We start from the raw sequence: 11,535 nt of genomic DNA, 5'->3' as shown, positions 1-11,535 counted from the left end.
TATCTATATGTAATAATTTATTAAAGTTTAGAGATAGGACTTGATGTAATACACCTGAATCCAATTTTAAAGTGGAGCATCAGTGATATCACTTGTGCTACTATTGTGCTAGCATTAGTTTCTTCAATTTTGAATTTGATAAAAGGATTCTTTATTTTAAGTATTTGAAATTTTGTTGTAAAATATTAAAGTCCTGTGTATGTAATAGTTTTTTTGTGTTTGTTTGATTGCAAGAAATTTTTGGAGTTTTTCATGTTTAATAGCTTGCATACTATTTGAAATTCTTACTGTAATAAAGGGCAGTGGCAGGCAATAGCAGGTAAGCCTCACACTTTTATTGTACTTGAAATTCACTCATATCGAATGAAATTTAAATAAATTGAAAATAACTAGGTAGAAAATTTTAAATACCTAAGAAGATATAAAATTAATATCAAAAGAGTTTTAAGTCAATTGAAAATAACTAGGTAGAGAATTCCAAATCGCAATACACCTCAAATACCTCAAGTCAACTCTCCCAAAATCCCACCTCCAAATCCCACCTTCACTTCTCCTCCCACCATATCACCTCTACTAAAACCTCACCATATGATCAACTGTATGTAAACCGACCACCTCAAATCCATCCAAAAACTAAATACATCACACAAACTTTAAACTACACCGAACCCCAGTTGCTACACTCAAGCAGTCAAACTTGCCCATTGGCGTCATGCAATGGTTGAGGAGTTTCTTGAGCTTTAAGAACAAGGTACCTGGACACTCCTTCCTCCTCCAACCGATATTAAGATCCTTGGATTCCGCTGGACATGCACCACTAAACTTAATCCAGATGGTACGGAAACCCACCATAAGGCAAGATTGGTTGCTCTACACCCAAGAGCTTCGTATCAACTATAATGAAACATTCAGTCCGGTCGCAAAGATAGCAACGATCTACATTCTTCTCACACTTGCCTTGCATCATTAATGAGAGGTACCCAAATTTGATGTCTCTAAAGCGTTCCTACAAGGCACGCTCACCGATACTATATACATGCATCAACCTTCGGGAATCATTGATCCGCAACTACCAAGACATGTGTGCCTCCTTCAAAAAGCTCTTTACGATCTAAAAGAAGCACCAAGACAGTGGTTCATTTTGCTATCCAAGTTCAATTAGGATTATGACTTCACAACAAGCAAAGTCGATCTCTCATTGCTTCTATACAATCACGGTATTACAAATCTCTTTCTTCTCATCTACTTAGATGACATGTTGATTACCCGGAATAGTCCTACCACCATATTTCAACTAGTTAACACACTCTACTCCAAGTTCCAGCTCAAACATACGGGTCCCATCTTCTATTTCCTGGGAAATCTCACAGGTCACCCAACTCTTGGTTTCTCGCCCAAACCAAATATCTTTCTCAAGTTCTACACAATGTCAGAATGGATGATTGCATTGCTCATTGTTAAGCAACCCTCTTCCTCTCAAGATATCAGCTTCTGCCGAAAATAGCAAACCCTTTCACAATCTTACGCTCTATTGACAGTTAAAGTGATCTCTCTCTAAGACTTTACCATCACCAGATCAGGCATCCTATTCGCAGTAAAGAAGCTATGCCAACATATGTACTTACTGTTGGATCACCTTTTTCAACTTTTAACTCGTCTACTGCAATAACTCAAAGGCACAAAACATTTCGGCTTGCTACTTTTCATGGGTGAGCTACAACTTCATGCATACGTTGATGTTGATTGGGCAAGTGGTCCCCAAACCAAAAAGTCTACAACGAGTTTCTGCACTTATCTAGGTAATGCTCCAATATCTTTGATTGTCAAGAGACAAAACACGGTAGCTTGATCCCCCACGGAAGCGGAATATCATGCTCTTGCTACGGCCATGACAAATGTCTTGTGGTTAAGACGTCTCATAACTGAATTAGGTGTGAATATTAACAAACCTACTCCAATCTACTGCGACAATATATCGTCCATGTTGATTGCTAACAATCTCGTGCTTCATGAACTTACAAAACATATAGAAATCGACTAACACTTCATCCGGAAACACATTGACCAACCGGCAGATATTCCCACCAAACCTCTCCCAAAGCATAGATCCATATCATTTTGAACCAATCTAATGGTTCACCAGAGTGAACATCAGCTTGCAGGGGAGTAATAACCGCATACTGAGTATTTCTGATTCTCCATTCCACATGGTTTGACTCAACACTATCTGTCACCTGCGGGTGCATATAGAGGAATTGCCTACTGCATTTACCATTTTCCTTGTACTATTTTGCTTCATATATATACAGATATGTATACATCTCTTTGCTTTTGATGAATGTTTGCTGCACTATATCCCTTCGGTTCTTCCTTTCCTCACATTGCATTTACTATTCTCAAAGTAAATATAAAAAGACATAAAACCCTTTATTTGATTTATTTTACACTAAAAATGCTTGCAACCTTACTGTCCCAAAAGCAAACAAAAATGCAAACCTCTTGTGCTGGCATGGATGAATTAAATCAAGATATCTAGATAAAAATTAAATAATGATCGATCTCAAAATTGTTGAATCTATTTTGAGATGAGTCTAATATAAATTCCGGTGGTCATTGTGTAATTATCCCAAATTTTTAAATGAATGCATCTATACTGCATTAATCCCAAAATAAACCCATCGCTTAAAAAGTAATTCCAAGTAAATTATTCACTTCTTTTATTTATTAAATTTGAACTATGTAGTTTTGATCTGGCGTGACGCGGATCGCGATGATTTCAATGTTGTTGAGTCAGAAACTAATGCTATGACCCGAACAAAAGTAACAGATACATAAGGCTATAGCTCATGGAATGTAGCATTTAAGCAAGCAAAAAAAAATCTAGAAGTGAAATTTCTCTTATGCTATACTACTCTACAGAGATGAGAGTGATTGATTAGATGCAGAATTCTACATAATTAATTGTCTGAAACGTAGTTCACCTTCAATTCCGCCATAATTTGCAGATCGTAAACAGAGTACGAAAAACTAGCATTGACTGCTCTCCTTTATTTAAATAGACTGATATCTCCATAAATTCAGAAAGGCGAAACATATCCAGAAGAATTCTTTCATATTTTAAAGTATAAACTTCCCAATCCACTTTAACCAAGTCATTATTTAAATTATGCGAAATCTCGCTACTTCTACATCGGAACCTTCTGCTTCATTTCCAGCGCGAAATAAAGCTAAAAACTAATTCCATTTCAAAACAAATTTCAGGTCAGACTAAAAGAGAATCTCAGATCAGAAAATCCGATATATAAGCCGATCAAAGATAAGCAGAAGCTAACCAAGTCAAAATCGCGATCGATAAACAATGAAATCCATAGCTAATAGCTAAATCCAACTAAGCATTGGAACAAAAAATTTAAAACATGATACAAATCCACAACAAGAGAGAGTGAGAGAGAGAGACCATGTGAATTCAGTATGCCGAGTAAGGAACGAGAGACGAGGAGAGGTACAGGAGGAGAGCGATCTTTCCTTCTTTCTCGACTGCTGAATCGACTGTTCTTCCGCACTTGCCTTCCGCTTGAACGGGAGCATTGGTTCCCCCTGATGATCTCGTGGTCTCCGCATCGCCAATCTGAAGAACCGCAAAAATTTGGAAGAGGAGAGTCCCATCCGCAGCTTCATTTATAGGCGCGGGAGATACAGCTTCAAATTCCATTTTAAATTTGAAGTTGGATGGGCCTCTTTGGTCATTTGGTTAAAAGACGAGGGCATTTTAGTAATTTAGGTATGGTAATATTAGATTTGTACTACTTTGCTGAAGCAAACTACCAGCATGTTTAAGAAAGAAAAGGAAAAAATGAATATAAATGCCGACCTTCTGACGTCAACTTTGTTGAGCAATTTAAACTATTTGAGCATTTAGGTGCATACAAAATCATGCTTATTTATTTACAATCTAATGCCAAAACATTCATATTTACATACATACCACTCAAATCTTCGACATCATATTAAAAATAACAAAATCATTATCTTTTTAAAAGTGAAATACATATTATCATGCATAGAATTATGACACTAAGGTGTGATAAATGTAAATATCAAACTTTGGGGTTTGATATATAAATACATAAAAATTGAAATTGTGTGGCAACTAAGGCTTCGTTTGGGGCCGCGTTTCTTGTGCGGCGCGGCACCAAGCTGTTTGGTTGTCACGTTTTGGCGACGTGTTTCCGCTCCATTTTTTTACTATGCTACCCACTCTCACCCCTCACACCCTAGTCCTCTATCGTGACTCTTCTCTCTCTTCTCTCGCAACCACAATGACTTCTCCATCCCCATTCTAGCGGCAGATTCTCCCTACTCAAACAGACCCTAGTGTTTAGCCCCGTTTGCCCGTTTGCGGTCTCGGTTCATGCTATACCGCCTGCCGGTGTGTCTCACTCCCCACGATATTCCCCGTCTCCCTTCTTGCATCGCCCTCTCCGCCTCTATGAGAAAGCCTGCAACGACTCCAACGTATCTTTCCGCCAGCTCCCCCAAGGTGCTTCCGAACTTTTTGATTTTTAAGCGACCTTAAAGCTCACATCTTACTTTCTACATCAATTTTGTTATTTTTATTTGTTGGATTTCATATTCATATGAGAAATTCTTTGAGCAAATAGATCTACAATGATGCTTGCTCTTGGATTTAATATATATTATATATATATGTATGTATATATATATATATATCTGGTTTGTTAGCTATTGAATTTACTAGTTCCATTGTCTTTAATGAGAAGAAACAAATGAATGTTTGTTTTGACCATCTTATGCAAAATTTATTTTTTTTAAGGGTTAATTACATACACAACATCCCAAACAAATGCTTTTATTTTGAACCTTAGAGGTTTTCCTAAACCTTTGTTGGACTTGGTTAGGTATATATAAGAATCATGCAATTGTGATATTTTTACTATGATGTTATTGATTTCAATGGCATGTGTATAAATATCAAAGTTCATGTACTACATATGTGCATATATAAAAATTATGTGGCGTGTATGTGGATGCCTTGAGGTTCATTTAGGACTTTCCAACTGCAAGAATCGAGAAATAAATAACAACATTACTACACAGGGGCAAAATGGTTATTTGTCCGGAAAAAGCTGTCGCACAATTATTTTCAAACTGCAAAAAACAAACAGTTAACCCACTTATCCTCAACAGCTTCTGCGCAGCAGCTTCCTGAGGTAGCGACTATGCAGCAGCTTTTTGATAAGTAGGAGCTTTTTGATAAGCTGCAGCTGCCACAAACAGACCCTAAGTAAATTTCCCAGAATATTTAAGTTGTGATTTAACACCATTATTTTATAATCTTGATGGTAATAAAAATCTTATAATATTATGAATTCTTTTGGGTTGAATCTTCTTGTTTGTTTGAGATGAAAATTTTGAGTTGAAAACAACTAAATTGATTGTGAAGAAATTTTGTGAAAAGGTTTTATTTATTTTTTCATTTTCAATTATCAAATAGCTAAGAAATTGTAGAATGAACACAATCTTAAAAAGTTTACACACCAATTTTTTCCTCTTTTTCTTTTGGTTTAAGAATCTTAGCTTGAAATTTTCATATGTTGTAATTTATATGATAAAATCAATTTCCTACTGATTGCACCTCACTAAGAAAATGAAAATATAATTATAGAGCAAATAATATTTTATTGTCCCTCAATTCCTCAAAACCAAAGACAACCTTAGTACACCTAGAAGCTTAAAGAAGTTTTAGCACATAAAATGCTATTGATAAATAAATCAATTTAATGATCTTATGATAGTTTCACTTTTGTTGTAGAAATTATGGGAGATGCATAAAATGGTAGTGGCCCTAAGACAATCTAGAATTTTAGAAGTATCCCATGATTGAATTGTTGCAAGGGAATGTGAACCATGATTATGGAGATTAACAGTGGTAAATCATGGATTCAAACTTTAGTTGTAATGTAATTATTCACCATCATTAAATTAAAGTTTATATGTTGTTAAACGTGCAACTTGGAGCAAGTCATAAAGGGAATTTGTAGTTGTTTTGCTCATAGATAATGTTAATCCTAAATGAAATGTTGGTAGCAGACACAATCAAAACTATTGATGATGTTAGGCTTCAAGCAATCCTTAAAACTAATAAAATTGACTTGGACAAAATTGTTAATCATGACACACCATAATCAACTAATATAAACAACAAATAGAGCATGAAGGAGTGAAGGAACATCATCCACTCTAGGAACATTTTAGCTTAAAAGCATACCAATATAGAAGTAAATTAAATGTGCAATGCTACTTTATAATTTTTTTATGAAGTCCAATCAACTCACTCAAATCCTTGTAATTAACATGTAAAACTAAATAATAAAATAATCAAGCGCACAATCACACAAGTATATAAGTTTAGGTGATGATATATACAAGATGTGTATTCCAATAAGAAGTGAGTTAATCTACATTAAACACAATGTCGAAGAAATAAAACTCAACTAAACTAGCAAAATAAATTTCATTCAAATAAAGCAATTTATAACTTGATACCATATAAGTGTAAGTATTGTGTGAGTGGATGTATGTTAAATGTGAGTGAATCTTTACTAAGCACTTAAATGAAGGTATCACTTAATTAGCATAAAATCTAGTGATGCACAAGTCAACTTATAAGTATAAACATATTTATAATTGTCTAATAATATACGTGTAAAATGTAAACAAAGTGAGTGTGTATTAATATTTTAGATCAAATCAAGCATATAATCTATGTTATCATAAATAAGTTAACTAATAAAGTAGCATAAAAAATGTCCACACAAGAAAACATGATGATGTAAAATGATTTACGAAGCAAGTGCAATAACAAGTTAGTAAGCATAACTACAAAAAATACATTCAATAGATGGAATAAAAAAAAAGTTGAATTCAATAATCATGTATCAATAATAAACAATGCAATGTAAAAAAATAAATTTATAATTATAAAAAAATTTATGCTAAAGCACAATTGATACAAATATTCTAACATGGGTTGACACTAGACCAACCTATAAGCTTATCTGAATACTTTTTTTCTTAGGATTCCATTAACTTTATTCCTTATCTTAAAAAACACTCTCGTTAATGATAGAGTAGACTATATCAAATGTTCTTGCAATCATAAAAATGCAACCACAATATTTCTTATGATGGATAAGATAAACCTCACATAACTATTCTATTTAAAAATAATTGTTTTCTTTCTTTTTTTGTCTTTTTAATTTTTAAAGGAGTTGTTAGTTTGTCTATCGTCATTTACTTTCCTTTGTTCTAATTAATAGCTATTTCAGATCATATGAATGATCAGGAGAAGGGATGAACCGGAAAAGAAGGGACATACGAGAAAGACGAAAAATAACTGAAAGAACGTGGAGAGCCTACACACAATAAACCTTACAAGGATAGACCAAGAATGTCAGCCCAAACAAGATCTGGCAAAAGCACATTAGACCAATATTCGCAAAATAATACATACGTAGACTACCCATAATTAAAGATTCAGGTGTATATGTATATTCTGGGGTCTAGAGTACTCACAAGGAAACATGTCTCACTTGGTTAATTCCATCTTGGGGGTCGCCCAAGAATACTCTTGATTCAAAGTAGTTTTGCTTATATAGTAATGACGATTAGCACATGGCTGTCAATGAATTGTTATCTCACACGGGGATGCTCAGAAGCTTTTAAAGCTCTCGCCATGTCATGGGGCGGAGAGTGAGTCTCGTACTGCCTCTACAGGGTAACAGACTCATGAGCATATGGAGCCTGCAAAAAAAATTGAATCATTCCGATGAAAAATCTCGATACGTCAAAGCACATCTGTGCCATAAAGGTCAAGGACAAATTATCATATCCCAAATGGGCGATAGCTAATCAGCCATCGGGTGGTAGAGATGATGCCAACAAAGGCAAAAGGAGCAAATGGGCTCAACAGGGGCAGTCAAAGGAAGGGAGGAGTAATTCCTAAGAGGTAGAGGTAGCCGAGTCAGTGTACCAAGACCCATCATCCCAAGCTACTAAGATCTTAAGTCTACCTCGTTTAGAAGGTAGTCGACCCAACATGTCCAGAGATCCTCGGTCAGCAATCCATGAATTGCATCGTCCATAAGGTACTTTGATAGCCTTAAGGTCAGATGAACGAAAATCCATCCTACGACTATCGACTGAAGCTCCAAGTGGTGGGATGTCAAAGTGGAGAGTATGCCTGATAAAATAAGAATGAAGGGAGGTTCTGTTACAAAGCTAGAAACACTCCAAACAAAATGACTCACTCCCCGTCTGGGTCGGGGAGCCTTCTAACACCCTAAACGTGCTAGACAACCACTTAAGTAGAAATTTATGTTGGGATAATCAAGTTGGAGAAGCACGAGGGTTTGATCCTGATTAAATATAGTTGTGTAAAATTTATAAAGTAGATTTTGCTTTACAACGGTGCCAAAAACTTGATGTGGTATTTTATTAATAATAACTTTAAGCACTTAAGATTGTGATTCTACGCAAGTATACGTATCATTATCATGTAACATAAGACTTTTTGTTTAAGTCCCAAATATCAATCCCACAGTTAATGTTTAAATTTTAAATGATAAATTAACTAAGAAATACACAGAAATTACTAAGAAATTTACAGAAATCAAATGAAATTACTGTTACTAATTTTGAATGTGTAAGATGTTAACAAATTACTTAACTATTAGCAAAATAGAAATGCAAGATTTAAACATTAACTACTAATCTACTAACTATGTTTATGTAATGAAGATTTCTTATGTGAAAAAAATCCTTCTCACTATAATGAGGTTTTGGTGAAATGAGATGAGATAAATGTTTATAATATGTATTATTTCAAATAAGAGCAGTTTTAACTCTCTACCCTGATACAGTGCATAGAAAATCATTAGCTAATCCCATGTTTAGTCCCTAAATCCGTGGCTAAGCTAGGTGGATACCGGCTCCCACTCCAGAGCTCCCACTTCCCTTCACCCGAAAGCTAACTCTCGCTTTTGTTTTTAAACACTAAGACCGAATTGGAGATTTTAGTCTATCACCCTAAAAATTCTTCAATTCTACACCCAATAAAGTATATTTTCCTATTTATTTGCACTTAATTCCATGAACGAAGTTCTCCTTCACGAAATTAAATGTACTCTTTCATGGACTTAAATGTGATTCTCACTCTATTGTATAACTCATACTCCATTTCTCAGATCATATGTTTCATAATATATTTTAACAATTCAATTGGCCAGATCAAAACGTAAATTAAGAGCGGAGTTACAAAATCATCACAATCAATTTAAATTTTAACATTGGCACATCCAAATTATCTCTTCATTTCATCATATCTCAGAGTAGGGAGAAAGATAAAGGAAACTACTTGGACATCATGTGAAAGATACAACAAAACACAAATTTTATATATAAAAGAAAGTTCATACAACAAAAATAAACAAACAAAACTTATCTAAAACTCTTTCTCAAAGAAAATCCCTTGTAGCCTCCCTTATGAAATGTAGGAAGAAGAAATTTCTCACTTCTCTTCCTCTCCAACACTTCTTAGAGAAGAATTCACACTTAAACTCACCAGAAAACTCAAAAATATAAAGACAAGAATTAACTAATGGTGTGGAATGGCGTGGAATGTAGGCGTGTGAGTAGGAAAAACGGAAATGAGTGGAAGAAATTGAAATGGTGAGGAGGAGGGGGGTTTTTGATCAAATTTTGGCTCTAACTAGAGTCTAGGTCGGTTCTCCAATAGGTGTATCCAAAAAATCTTTAAAAAGCGTCCAAATTCTTCGAATCTTTTAGAAACAGAGTTTGCACCGACACTGGCGTCGTCGACGCCAGAGGCCATTTAATTAAATCTGCCTTCTCTGTCAAATAGCGTCATCGACGCCTAGTCTAGCGGCGTCAACACTGGATAATTTTTTAAATTCTCCATTTTGACTCCAAATTTCATCTTTTTCGCTTTCTTTTTGCTCCAAGTCCTAAAAATCAACAACCTGCAATAAAACATAAAAAATACATTCCATTAAAGTGCAATATCACCAAAAATAATTATAAAATATGGGTCTAAAAATGCATATATTTTTTGTGTATCAAAATCCCCCAAACTTAAATGTTATTTGTCCTCAAGTAACTCCTTTACTACATAAGAATATGACTTATGGTAAGTATTTTAACTTCTCAATTTCCATATCTTAATTCACTAAATATATTAGCATGACTTAAGAAAAAATTACAATAACTCCAGTTAATACTAAAGGTATAAAAATATCTAGCAGTCAAGTCTAAGATTTTTGATTCTCTATTCTTTTCAAGAAAAAATGTAAATTATTCATATTAAAGTCACTTATAGTATCTATATGAAAAAGAACTTCATGAAACTTTACTAATAAATATGCTATACTAATAAATATGCTAATTAATAAATATGCTAATACTGAAATATAAGTTTTGAAAATGTAGTCAAGCCTTCTTCTTTAAGTTGATTCAAGTGAAGTCAATAGTTAATTAGGCATCTCCTCAAGCTTCTCCTCACATCTTTCTTCTTTTTCTTTTCTTTTTCTTTTCAGGATCATTTTCAATCCTTTTTCTTGTCCTTCTTTTTCTCTTTTCTTTTTCTTTTTGGGATCATTTTCAATCCTTTTTTTTGTGAGGATTACTATATCTGGATAGCCTTTAATGATTTTTAACTTCACTATCTTCTTCTTAAAGTTAAAAACTTTTCATATTCCTTCACTTTATAAATTTATATTAGCCTTAAAGATTTTTCATAAAGTTTTAATCTTTTCTTCTTATATGATTCCCTAAGATTTTTAATACTTCAAAAATACAAATTTCTTTACTTAAAATAAAAAAAACATAGTCTTATTCTATCATACCAAATATTTTAATCTCTAAAATTAACCTTTATTATTTAAAAATTTTTACTTAGGTTTACTATATATTTAGAAACATAAATATAGTTATCTAAAGTTACCCTCTAATACCAAAGGCCATGTTAAAATTTTAAAATATTTTGAAAATATTATTAATTTAGAACAAATAAAATTAAGTCTCTTTTCTTTTAAAAAGAAATTTTTCTTCCCCCCAAACTTAAATTTTTAAATGATTTTGCATGAAATGCTAAAAAATAAAGGGTGAAAGAAAACATTTAATACATAAAGAAAAGGCATACCCGTTGAAGGTTCTGATTTGAAACTTAACTCTGAAATATTGTATGTCCTAATATAAAAAACTACAAGACTTAAAACATTAAATAGCACATAATACATATAAAAATTTATTGAGAAAGAGTTAACTATAAATACATCCAGCAAAGTACTAAAAACTAATAACTTACAGCAGTTTCACAAATCTATAGTTCACAACACATCATATAATTAAAATAAAGTATCACAGTCCACAAACAAATAGTCTCAACAACAAAGTAAAACTAAACATAAAAATAAATAAAAATTTAACACACATATC

At 33.4% G+C, this 11,535-nt stretch overlaps 1 protein-coding gene across 1 annotated transcript in view; it reads right to left on the bottom strand.

Annotated features, from left to right (window-relative positions):
- LOC110019819 (probable F-box protein At3g61730) overlaps positions 1 to 3,665 on the bottom strand; it is an 11,617-nt gene extending 7,952 nt beyond the window's left edge. Inside the window, exon 1 of the mRNA XM_020717659.1 lies at positions 3,458 to 3,665. Within this exon, the coding sequence (XP_020573318.1) occupies positions 3,458 to 3,621 (164 nt within the window). The 5' untranslated portion in view covers positions 3,622 to 3,665. The remainder of the gene's footprint in view (positions 1 to 3,457) is intronic.
- Between the last annotated feature and the right edge of the window lie 7,870 nt (positions 3,666 to 11,535).

Source organism: Phalaenopsis equestris, unplaced genomic scaffold, assembly GCF_001263595.1.
Source record: "Phalaenopsis equestris unplaced genomic scaffold, ASM126359v1 Scaffold000080, whole genome shotgun sequence".
NCBI classification, from domain to species: domain Eukaryota; kingdom Viridiplantae; phylum Streptophyta; class Magnoliopsida; order Asparagales; family Orchidaceae; genus Phalaenopsis; species Phalaenopsis equestris.
This window is presented reverse-complemented; position numbering and strand designations above follow the sequence as displayed.